Below are 13834 nucleotides of genomic sequence, written 5' to 3'. Positions count from 1 at the left end.
GTCAGCATTTGGGGATGGCGACGGGAAATGGTCAGAAAAACGCAGGCGGGTCTGTCCGGTTGAACACCGTTACATTGGCGTGCATAAATTAGCCGCTGCAAGTAACATACGCAGCGTGAGAGCCCTCTGTAGGAGAGGAAAGCTGCCGAGTCTGTGGCTGGTCAGACCTGACGCAAGGGCAAGATGGCCGCTCGACGTGCATCGATGTTACCGATATTTACGCAGGTATGCTTCGTCGCACGCAGGTACGAAGGCAGCAGTGGTCGTCTTCATGCTCGGGCGATATTTGCAAACATTAGGATATTTTCCCAGCTGCGTTGTGTACGAAAACGCAGCTGCAATCGCATTAGAATTGGGCACTTTTAAGTGAAATATAAGAGCAGAAAACACATGGCAATAATGTAACAAAAATCAGCATATGCGGTTATCAGTGACCTGGCCTAAAACGGGGAAGGGGGGAGACCCTCTGACTACCACCTCCATATTATACCATGCCGACATTCTGACCGCCTTCCTCACATAATCTCTGGTGGATAACGGTAGGGTAGACAAATAAGGGAGCCAAATCTCAAAAGGTTTCTCAGCCCGGGAAGTATTCTATCCAATCCATTTGACATAGATAAGTCAAACGGGGTAACATACAGTAAGGGAAATAGGAAAAGGTTCTTTATTTACCCATTGGGAAATATCTTCTTTTTAGGCAGCTACTATACGGCCAAAAGCAGTCGAACGCCTTACTGTGGTTTTTTTTACTATTTCTTTTACAGATGCACTATACGTGCCAGCGCGCCCAGTTTGCCAGGGCATGCTGGCACTTGAGGTTCTCCAGGTGCCAGCATGTCCTGGCAGCTCTTACAATTGGCCATGACAGGCCTTGCTAGGACTTGTGGTGAGACTGTAAAAGGACAGTATTATTAATCATATATAAAGTTTATTATTATTATTATTAATAATAATAAATACTACTAAATGATTATTGCCTCCATACCCAATGCCCCGGGGGTATGGAGAAAAACCCTAGTGCTATTATTTGGCACTAGGGCTGGTTATACCCAGGAGGGGGAGGCCCGCACGTTTTTTTCATAGATGACCTAGATGACCTCTACTTGTAAGGGTCTACTATGTATGAAGTCTTTCCTGGATGTGTTTCTGAACAAGCCTCTTTATATCAATATCAACCTAACATTGCTACGGATGTTATCTATGTACTAATGTCCAAGCCCCACTGGCAATGCCCGGCCATAAAGGGGGACTTGTGTTCAAACATTTATGCACAAAAGAAAAAAATTAAATCACAAATTATCTTTAATATATCAGCGCTACAGCAAGTCACATTTTTTGTAGTGTAAAAAATTTTTTGTCTTCACTTTTAAAAAGTATAATGAACCTACCTGAGTTCGTCTCTTGCTTTCTGGGCCGTGGCCTAAGGATCTGGCTCAGGTATTGTCCAGCTCTTTGCAGGGTCTGCGTCCCGCTCATGGTCAGTATCACGACTTGCTCAACTTCGGGGTCAGAGGTGAAAGGTTGCCTGGAGAGCATGTTCAGGACCACAGAGCTGGGGTCAGGCATAGCATGTAAATTTCCACCTATCCCGGATATAAAGATATTACATGTGTTACAACCCTCCTTTGCCATACTCAAATACATCTCCCTAATTCTACTAGGTCTAAGATTGTGCATGATGTACTATATGTAACTGGTTAGCAAACAAGAATCTCAAAGTATAAAACTATTAGTTATATTTAATATAGTGCATGGCTGTTCTGCGTTATATCTATGTATTTACTTCTAGGTAGAAAAATAAATAAATAAATAATAAAAAAATATATATACAGTCAGGTGCATAAATATTGGGACATTGACAAAATTTTCATATTTTGGCCTCTATTCACCACAATGGCTTTGAAATGAAACAAACAAGATGTGCTTTAACTGCAGACTTTCAGATTTAATTTGAGGGTAATTACATCCAAATCAGGTGAACGGTGTAGGAATTACAACGGTTCACTTTATCTCCTCCTAACACAGCTTAGTAAATAGACCCCATAGTGTAATAGGTTACCCAGGCCCTGCAGCAGACTGTCAGTGTAAGGTGCTGCATGGAAACACAAGCTGGGATGTAGATCACCAAGATGAGATAGGTTGGTCCGTACGACACCCAGGAGACCCTGCTCGGCCAGTTTGTTCATTAATCCTGTAAAACAGAAGAGTTAATAAGACATATATCTGTCATCTATATAGGCCACTCCTGACAAAGCCACTGACTGAGCATTCTGAAGATATCTGCGCAATATACAGTAATGGGTACAATGATCACACAAATACCCCAATAACCCATTCCAGGACAGAGGTGGGTTACATCTCTACGCCCTGGACAGAGGCAGTGTGGGGCTTTTCATAGCTCTGCCCTACATTGGTTTCCAGTGATATATTGATTTTTTTGGAACATGTAGAATTTTATTCTGGGGTCATGCAATCGGATATATTTTTACGGATAATAAAACAGACAGAAAGCTGATAAAAATACAAAAAATATGCACTTTCCATAGTTACTTGTACCTACTTGGTGAAATCCAAGAAACTAACCTGAAATGTGTTCATCTAGATACTTCAAATATATAGTTATCAGTTACTGGTTCGGCTCCAGGTGTTGCCGCACCCTGTGCGGAGAGGGACCCCGACGCCCCCTGACCCTGCATGCGGAGAAGCAGCGTGCACCCGATAAGGGGTGTGGCCTAATTACCACAGCCCACACCCCCTAAGTGCCGCTAATTGGGACACACCTCCCATTTATAGTCAGGCTGGGGGCGAGCCCAGCACTCCTTCAGTAGCTGGGTTACACCCAGCCCTCTCGCCGCACGCATCAATTCCTCTTCTCCGAGGCCGGCACAGCTGCGGTGGTGGGGGTGCCCAACCTCCCAACCACCGGCGGGACACTCCGGCCCGTGGGTGGAACAGCGGGGCAGTGCCGAAAAATGGGACTGTCCCGCTTAAAATTGGGACGGTTGGGAGAAGGTGCGCCCTCTATTGGGTGGTGCCCCTGTTCGACCGCACTGGTCGAACATGTCTTGAACAGCGCCCTGATCAGTTATGCAGACTGTGCTTAAGGTCTGAGGGAGTCATACTGTCTGACAGAAGCCATTTGTTTTACAAACTTTTACTTTTCACTCAGTAATTTTTCTCAACTTTTTTTTTTTATAATTTAACCATGGGAAACCATCCTTATACTCATTACTAGTCATAAATGGATAGAAATATATACTAAATCTAAATATTACTACAAATAATTAGGGATGTGCAGGCTCGGATTAGTTCAGATTTTCCCGCCATATTCGGATTTTCCCGCCAAAAATCAGGTCTCAGAAAGAGGCAAACGTAATCTTTCCTGGACAAAAGTCATGATGATGATGTTTTGCCTCTTCTGAGACCCGATTTTTGGCGGAAAAATCTGAACTTGGCGGGAAAATTCGAACTAATCCGAGCCTGCACATCCCTACAAATAATACAGTGCTAAAAAAACACTACAACTTCTAATGTTACAGTACTAATAAACTACTACTAATAATACTAAAAGCACTACTACTACTACTACTACCTATATTAATGAAGTATTAATAACAGTACTACTATGACATTTATTATAATATTAAGGTATTATCATTAATATTAATTCCACACTGTAACAAGTATTAGTAGTAGAGTTAGCGTGAACTGCCAATAATGTCCTATTTTGCACAAGCTAAGGTGGATAGGATACAAGAAGTGAAAATAATGTATAGGGTGGAATAGGTCTATTGCAGATGGAAGAAACGACAATGGACTTTCTGTAGGGCACAAGATGCCCCCATTCAATGGAATAAGCATAGAACACCTAATGGCTTGAAGTTAGCTAAATGTTTCAATAATGGCTGCTTCATCTGCACATGTATCAGATCACGTGGTCATGAGAGAAAATAATAGGGCCTGCAGAGAACAGCTGGGACCGCAAACTGCTAAATGTTATACTTGTTTGTCCAAGCATGAAATATTTTTAGATAAATGTTACTGTGACTAGTACATGTAAACTTCATAACATGGAGGATTAGCTCAAAGATGGTATTAGAGTACATTTACACAATAAAGAGAGACTACTCAGTGTCAACTTAAGCTACAGTGCCACCTACTGTCCCCTCCAGTACAGCTTCTCAATAATACTTATCCTGTAGCTATTTCTACACTCCAATAAGACTGAGCTATCACCTTACCAGATAATTCCCTATTTTCAAACAAATGTAGTTGCCAGTGCATGGAAATTGTTTTCCTTCTGTATTTAAAGGATAAGTCTACCCAAAATGTAAAATTTAATTTTGGGTGCAGTTCACGAAAACAAAATTGTACCGTGGATGCGCTATTCACCAAATCCAGGCGGTCCCAATGTAATGGTCCTACTGACTGCCAAATCAGACTACTCTCACCAGTCAGGTGTCAATACCTCAGTCCTAGAACTTCCACTTTGCTTTATGTACAGCATTTGTGGAAACCTCCAAGCTGACTACATACTTTTGGGTTCAGTTATTTTAAGTATGAAACAAAAGTCGAAACAGATTACAAAACACAAAAAAAGAGAGAGTAGTGATTTCTGCACCTCCTATACTGGTGGATATTCATTATCTTCCATTGTTAGTAATCTCATTGCACAGCACTTTTGCATATGTCCCAGCTTTAGAAGCACACAGTAATGCAATGCATGTAAATGAATAAAGCTACTTTAATATTGTACAAATGATCTCACCGTGGAGGAGGGCTGGTGTGTGATGTCCAGCATTCTCCTTCCTGAGGAGGAGGAGCAAGCTGTGGAGGCGTGGCCCAGGTATGAACGTGCAGGGCTCCGGCTGTGCTTGGGTGGATGGCGTATTTGGGCAGAAGACTGGCAGCTACAAAATAATGATAATATTTTGGGAATGGTCATGCTCAAATTACTAGTTACTACATTATTCATTAAACATACTGACCAACTTACAACGATAACACTCCAGGAGAATCCCAGAGGGGTCAGTCAGGTGGGAGGTGTGTGGAGTGTGGTGCCATGATTGTATCATCATAGCTCCACCCCCATGGAATTCTAAGTGGGGTTGAGACCATGATATTGTAACTCAAGCATGCAAGATGCTTGTCTACTCTCATAAAGAGCCCCCAAAATGTAAGAGTAGGTAAGTAGGTTATTAAATTAAAGTGTTTTAAGTGCATTAAATGGGTATTTAATCCCTCTAAAAATTGGGTTGGTGGTTCAGTACCAAATCAAATTATTTATGGTTAATATGATAGGCAAAACCAGTGCTGGGGGCAGCCAATAATAAAATATGTGGACAAATAGAAGCCAAACCCTGTCCACCACCACATTTTTGCATAGTTTCTCAATAAGAAACTTTTGGCCTAGGGGTGCATGGAAAAAATGCTGATACTCTAGGACACCGTGATTCAAGAAAGTTTGGGAACCACTAAGCTAGAGCTCTGGAAGAGAAATAGGGAGAAGTCGGTAGGCACAGGGGATAGGAGGGGTCTGATCTGTTCTGCTATCCAAAAAGTGGATCTAACCCAAATTCTATGCCCCTTACAGATGAAGGAAGAAAACATGTTTGATAAAGGAGCCAGATGGATTATCTGCCAGGCTTTGCCAATCCCTTTATACTTTACCATGTAATCAGTTTTGTTGATCACAACACTGACAATAAGAAAACAACATGATTCTATAACGTAGCTGTATAACTCCTTTATTTCAGACTGTATTTACCAATAATCTGGGTCTATATTGCGCACAGAGGGGCTTATGCAGAACGAACAGTTGGCGTGGCGCAACTTGCGTGAAATTGCGCTGTTCATGCAGCGGACAGAGTGCGAACGCATATGCACCCATGATTTCCATCGTTGAACTGCTTACGCCTGCCTCCAGTGGCTTGCGCCTGATGAGCGAGACAGGGGGCGTCCTGATGAAGGCTAAGTACAGTAAGGGTGTGCTTACATAAATGTGAACGCATGCAGGCCTGGCGACAGACGGATATACACCTGGAAAAGTTGAATCATTTGCTAATGATCACAGGCAGGTTCTAATATTGGATGGAGATGAGGATGGTTGCCGGCACTAGCGAACCACATGTCACTGGCGTTTGCAAACGCTCCCCTAACACAGTTCTTTTGGCACAGAATGTTTTCGAGAACTTGTTTCAGCATTTTTATTATATTTCTTAGCGCAAGCAAGATGGGGAGTTGTTTCTGCTGTATTAGTGTATCTGCCCCATAACCCCTAAAAACAAAAAATCTACAAAGCCTTTAAATACATAACTATATTAAGAACATTAATTCTAATTTGACTCAATACTGTATCCTGTACCTGGGATGGAGACATGTTCAACATGGCAGCACGCTTAGCGGAGAAACGAAGGTTACGGACGCCGTGCAGGGTGAATCCTCGCTGGCAGCATGTGTCAATAATGTCTCCAATAGCATATGGTGGTACGACAGGCGAGACCACGAGAAATACATCACCTGGAGGTGCCAGTATAGAAGTAAGAATGGTGAGATGAGCTATGCCGCCTTTAGTGTCCCTGTACAATCAACAGCAGTGCCCCTATAGCCGAGCCCAACGTGCATCAAACTGTCCAGCAGCAGCGTTTACAGGTACAATGAAGTAATGGTTTGTTATAAATCAGGAAAATGGGGCTAAGCCGCACATCCACTAGGCGACTAGGAAAAGACGGTACGATTACAACATCATAATCGTACCATCGTTCCCCATCCCCTGCAGTGCCTACACTGACGATTAGTCATTCAGTGTAGGCACGCTCCCTCATCCCCGAACATGGTCAATCTGTCGTTATTGGCATATCCGGGCGATGATGGATGTCGGAAACGGCATCACTGGTTGTTTCCGACATTATAGTGCACGATTTGCGCACGATTAATGAGCGATTGCACGATCACGATGTCGTAATCATGCAATCATTAATATGGCCTAGTGGATGTGCGCCTGTACTCAAACTGCACTCCCAGCTCTTGAGAAGCAGCATCTAGCGGAAATGTCAGTCAATAATTCAAAGGTTTCAACCTTCAGATAATGTGAATTTATTGACTTGTGCAACCCTCCTGAAACTTTGGGCAATCCTCCTGCCCTCCTGAAACTTTCTGCAATCCTCCTGAAACTTTGTGCAATCCTCCTGCCCTCCTGAAACTTTGTGCAATCCTCCTGAAAATGTGTGCAATCCTCCTGAAAATGTGTGCAATCCTCCTGAAACTTTGGGCATTCCTCCTGGCCTCCTGAAACTTTCTGCAATCCTCCTGAAACTTTTTGCAATCCTCCTGCCCTCCTGAAACTTTGTGCAATCATCCTGCCCTCATGAAACTTTGTGCAATCCTCCTGCCCTCCTGAAACTTTGTGCAACCCTCCTGAAACTTTGTACAATCCTCCTGAAACTTTGTGCAATTCTCTTGAAACTTTGTGCAACCCTCCTGAAAGTATATCACCAGACAAGCCTGTTTATGTTGTCACCAGATATATCTAAGAAAATGCATGCAAAACCCTATTGAGAGCTTTCCAGACTTATTTCTTTTAAACTCTGAATTCCGATTCATTAATAATTTTTGTCTTAGTGGGCATGGAGCTCTGTAGCAACAAGAAGGTAGCAAGACCCAGCAGCAACTAGTCTAGAGGGTACCAATAAATTAATCTGGGTAAGGTTATTTTCACCTCCTTTAGCAACTGGGTGAAGATTGCCTGAATTGTGTTACTTACCTCTAGTGGTGGCTGTCAGCAGTGCAGGGGGCAGACACTTTTCTGTGGTGTTCTGAGATCTGAGTCAGGAAAAGATCACCAGTTATATCAGAATAACAACAATGCAATATATAATGACACTGCAATTACCTATTGTTACCTGGAATGTGTGCTCCTCCCTGGTGGATTCTGAATGCCAATCTTTAAGTTCCCATTACTGGGTATTCTCCCCCCGAACCACAGGCTGAGATCCCTCCATATGCGTCCTGAGGTTCGGGGGTAATACAGGAGGGGATTCTCTCTTGAGTGACCATACAGAGCATTTATTGAGTTTGGGTCTGTCAGACGGGCAAGCTGGGGGTCACAAGGGCCTGAAATGTTCCCCAATATCTCGCTTGCATGGTGCCCACGAAAGGCCAAAATCAGGACTGGTGGACTATTGCCATCCCCTCCAGGACTGAGGGGAGGGAATGAGTCTGAAAACAAGATAAAATATATTGATAGTTATGGGAGAATGGGTATGCATAGTTCATTTCAAGTGGGTTTAGCAGCAAAACTGATGTTTCCAGACCAACATTACCAAATACCTATTTTTAATTGTAGAGCAGAGGCTTGTGGGTAGAGCAGTCTTAATCCACACACATCCAGCCCAGCTGTGAGAATCAGGTGTAGAGCATGGTGAAACGCAACAGAATCTTGCAGAAGAGTGTCACATAATGTAACAGGGACTACCTAAGGGGAGACAACAGGCTTAAAAGGGCGCTGCATGGAATAGGGTACTGTATGTGTAAGTATTGGGCCTGTGGGAATTCTTACCTCCATCTCACTATCCATGAGGAGTTTGGGGGAAAGTGGCCTCAACCTCTCCTCAGTCTCCAGTGTTTGCCAGAAGAATCCAGAGGATGAAGAAAATACTTTCTCCACTGCCTAATAAGCACATAGAGACAGCTCACTGATACCATACACAATACACAATCATTTCACCCAATACACAAAAACCTATTACCTTCCCTCATCCCACTACTACACAATCACTTTTACCTACTCGCACTCCACTACTGTACAACACACAAAACCTTTATTACCTTCTCTGACCCTACTACTAAACACCTACAATCCCTCCCATCTGTTGCTCATCCTACTGTTACACAAAATATACAACCCTTTCAACAATTCAACATCACATAGAATGGAAAACCATTCACACATCCCTCACCACAATACTGCAAATATACAACTTCTCGTATCCATCACTACACTACCAGACAACAAAATATTAAGGCACTCATATCATCTGTCACCACACTACCACACAAAATATACAGCCTCTCACACCATCCGTCACACTAACACACAAATTATACAGCCTCTCACACTATCCGTCACATTAACACACAGAATATACAGCATCTCAAACCATCCGTCACTACACTATCACACAGAATATACAGCCTTTCACACCATCCGTCACACTACCACACAGAATATACAGCCTCTCACACCATCCGTCACACTACCACACAGAATATACAGCCTCTCACACCATCCGTCACACTACCACACAGAATATACAGCCTCTCACACCATCTGTCACACTACCACACAGAATATACAGCCTCTCACACCATCTGTCACAATAACACACAGAATATACAGCCTCTCACACCATCTGTCACACTACCACACAGAATATACAGCCTCTCACACTATCCGTCAACACACTATCACACAGAATATACAGCCTCTCACACTATCCGTCATCACACAGAATATACAACCTCTCACACCATCCGTCACCACACTACCAAACAGAATATACAGCCTCTCACATCATCCGTCACCACACTACCACACAGACTATACAGCCTCTCACATCATCCGTCATCACAACTACCACACAGAATATACAGCCTCTCACACGATCCGTCACCACACTACCACACAGAATATACAGCCTCTCACACCATCTGTCACACTACCACACAGAATATACAGCCTCTCACACTATCCGTCACCACACTATCACACAGAATATACAGCCTCTCACACTATCCGTCACCACACAGAATATACAACCTCTCACACCATCCGTCACCACACTACCAAACAGAATATACAGCCTCTCACATCATCCGTCACCACACTACCACACACACTATACAGCCTCTCACACCATCCGTCACCACACTACCAAACAGAATATACAGCCTCTCACATCATCCGTCACCACACTACCAAAAAGAATATACAGCCTCTCACATCATCCATCACCACACTACCACACAGACTATACAGCCTCTCACACCATCCGTCACCAAACAGAATATATAGCCTCTCACATCATCCGTCACCACACTACCACACAGACTATACAGCCTCTCACATCATCCGTCACCACACTACCACACAGACTGTACAGTCTCTCACACCATCCGTCACCACACTACCAAACAGAATATACAGCCTCTCACACTATCCGTCACCACACTAACACACAGACTATACAGCCTCTCACACCATCTGTCACCACATTACCACACAGAATATACAGCCTCTCACACTATCCGTCACCACACTACCACACAAAATATACAGCCTCTCACACTATCCGTCACCACACTACCACACAGAATATATAGCCTCTCACACTATCCATCACCACACTATCACACAGAATATACAGCCTCTCACACCATCTGTCACACTAACACACAGATTATACAGCCTCTCAAACCATCCGTCACCACACTATCACACAGAATATACAGCCTCTCACACCATCCATCACACTACCACACAGAATATACAGCCTCTCACACCATCCGTCACACTACCACACAGAATATACAGCCTCTCACACCATCTGTCACCACACAGAATATACAACCTCTCACACCATCCGTCACACTAACACACAAATTATACAGCCTCTCACACTATCCGTCACATTAACACACAGAATATACAGCATCTCAAACCATCCGTCACTACACTATCACACAGAATATACAGCCTTTCACACCATCCGTCACACTACCACACAGAATATACAGCCTCTCACACCATCCGTCACACTACCACACAGAATATACAGCCTCTCACACCATCCGTCACACTACCACACAGAATATACAGCCTCTCACACCATCTGTCACACTACCACACAGAATATACAGCCTCTCACACCATCTGTCACAATAACACACAGAATATACAGCCTCTCACACCATCTGTCACACTACCACACAGAATATACAGCCTCTCACACTATCCGTCACCACACTATCACACAGAATATACAGCCTCTCACACTATCCGTCATCACACTGAATATACAACCTCTCACACCATCCGTCACCACACTACCAAACAGAATATACAGCCTCTCACATCATCCGTCACCACACTACCACACAGACTATACAGCCTCTCACATCATCCGTCATCACAACTACCACACAGAATATACAGCCTCTCACACGATCCGTCACCACACTACCACACAGAATATACAGCCTCTCACACCATCTGTCACACTACCACACAGAATATACAGCCTCTCACACTATCCGTCACCACACTATCACACAGAATATACAGCCTCTCACACTATCCGTCACCACACAGAATATACAACCTCTCACACCATCTGTCACACTACCACACAGAATATACAGCCTCTCACACTATCCGTCACCACACTACCAAACAGAATATACAGCCTCTCACATCATCCGTCACCACACTACCACACACACTATACAGCCTCTCACACCATCCGTCACCACACTACCAAACAGAATATACAGCCTCTCACATCATCCGTCACCACACTACCAAAAAGAATATACAGCCTCTCACATCATCCATCACCACACTACCACACAGACTATACAGCCTCTCACACCATCCGTCACCACACTACCAAACAGAATATATAGCCTCTCACATCATCCGTCACCACACTACCACACAGACTATACAGCCTCTCACATCATCCGTCACCACACTACCACACAGACTGTACAGTCTCTCACACCATCCGTCACCACACTACCACACAAAATATACAGCCTCTCACACTATCCGTCACCACACTACCACACAGAATATATAGCCTCTCACACTATCCATCACCACACTATCACACAGAATATACAGCCTCTCACACCATCTGTCACACTAACACACAGATTATACAGCCTCTCAAACCATCCGTCACCACACTATCACACAGAATATACAGCCTCTCACAACATCCATCACACTACCACACAGAATATACAGCCTCTCACACCATCCGTCACACTACCACACAGAATATACAGCCTCTCACACCATCTGTCACCACACAGAATATACAACCTCTCACACCATACGTCACCACACTACGACACAGACTATACAGCCTCTCACATCATCCGTCTCCACAACTACCACACAGAATATACAGCCTCTCACACGATCCGTCACCACACTACCACACAGAATATACAGCCTCTCACACCATCTGTCACCACATTACCACACAGAATATACAGCCTCTCACACTATCCGTCACCACACTACCACACAGAATATACAGCCTCTCACACCATCCGTCACCACACTACCACACAGAATATACAGCCTCTCATAGTATCCGTTAACCACACTAACACACAGCTTATACAGCCTCTCACATCATCCGTCACACCACACAGAATATACAGCCTCTCACACCATCCGTCACCACACTACCGCATAGAATATACAGCCTCTCACACTATACGTCACATTAACACACAGAAAATACAGCATCTCAAACCATCCGTCACTACACTATCACACAGAATATACAGCCTCTCACACCATCCGTCACACTACCACACAGAATATACAGCCTCTCACACCATCCGTCACACTACCACACAGAATATACAGTCTCTCACATCATCCGTCACACCACACAGAATATACAGCCTCTCACATCATCCGTCACCACACTACCGCACAGAATATACAGCCTCTCACACCATCTGTCACACTACCACACAGAATATACAGCCTCTCACACCATCCATCACCACACTACCACACAGAATATACAGCCTCTCACACCATCCGTCACCACACTACCACACAGAATATACAGCCTCTCACACCATCTGTCACACTACCGCACAGAATATACAGCCTCTCACATCATCCGTCACCACACTACCACACAACAGAATATACAGCCTCTCACATCATCCGTCACCACACTACCACACAGAATATACAGCCTCTCACACCATCCATCACCACACTACCACATAGAATATACAGCCTCTCACACTATCTGTCACCACACTACCACAAAACAGAATATACAGCCTCTCACATCATCCACCACACTACCACACAGAATATATAGCCTCTCACACTATCCGTCACCACACTACCACACAGAATATACAGCCTCTCACACCATCCGTCACCACACTACCACACAGAATATACAGCCTCTCATAGTATCCGTTAACCACACTAACACACAGCTTATACAGCCTCTCACATCATCCGTCACACCACACAGAATATACAGCCTCTCACACCATCCGTCACCACACTACCACACAGAATATACAGCCTCTCACACCATCCGTCACCACACTACCACACAGAATATACAGCCTCTCACACTATCTGTCACCACACTACCACACAACAGAATATACAGCCTCTCACACCATCCATCACCACACTACCACACAGAATATACAGCCTCTCACACCATCCGTCACCACACTACCACACAGAATATACAGCCTCTCACACCATCTGTCACACTACCGCACAGAATATACAGCCTCTCACATCATCCGTCACCACACTACCACACAACAGAATATACAGCCTCTCACATCATCCGTCACCACACTACCACACAGAATATACAGCCTCTCACACCATCCGTCACCACACTACCACACAGAATATACAGCCTCTCACACCATCAGTCACACTACCACACAGAATATACAGCCTCTCACACCATCCGTCACCACACTACCACACAGAATATACAGCCTCTCACACCATCTGTCACACTACCGCACAGAATAT

The 13834-nt window shown here is 44.2% G+C and overlaps 1 protein-coding gene across 5 annotated transcripts in view; it reads right to left on the bottom strand.

Annotated features, from left to right (window-relative positions):
* The window catches only part of LOC148505546 (dynein axonemal assembly factor 8-like), a 145884-nt gene that overhangs the window by 81934 nt on the left and 50116 nt on the right, over positions 1 to 13834 (bottom strand). For all 5 annotated transcript variants that reach the window (XM_088448187.1, XM_088448190.1, XM_088448192.1 and 2 more), the window contains 8 exons: positions 8561 to 8671; positions 8332 to 8476; positions 7905 to 8220; positions 7766 to 7824; positions 6368 to 6522; positions 4772 to 4913; positions 2063 to 2194; positions 1392 to 1586 (listed from right to left, as the gene is read on the bottom strand). In XM_088448187.1, the coding sequence (XP_088304313.1) occupies positions 1392 to 1586; positions 2063 to 2194; positions 4772 to 4913; positions 6368 to 6522; positions 7766 to 7824; positions 7905 to 8220; positions 8332 to 8476; positions 8561 to 8671 (1255 nt within the window). The remainder of the gene's footprint in view (positions 1 to 1391; positions 1587 to 2062; positions 2195 to 4771; positions 4914 to 6367; positions 6523 to 7765; positions 7825 to 7904; positions 8221 to 8331; positions 8477 to 8560; positions 8672 to 13834) is intronic.

The sequence above is a fragment of the Taudactylus pleione genome, unplaced genomic scaffold (assembly GCF_031769625.1).
Source record: "Taudactylus pleione unplaced genomic scaffold, aTauple2 ptg000451l, whole genome shotgun sequence".
Taxonomy (NCBI): Eukaryota; Metazoa; Chordata; class Amphibia; order Anura; family Myobatrachidae; genus Taudactylus; species Taudactylus pleione.
Note: the sequence above shows the minus strand (reverse complement) of the source record. Positions and strands in the feature narration are given on the sequence as shown.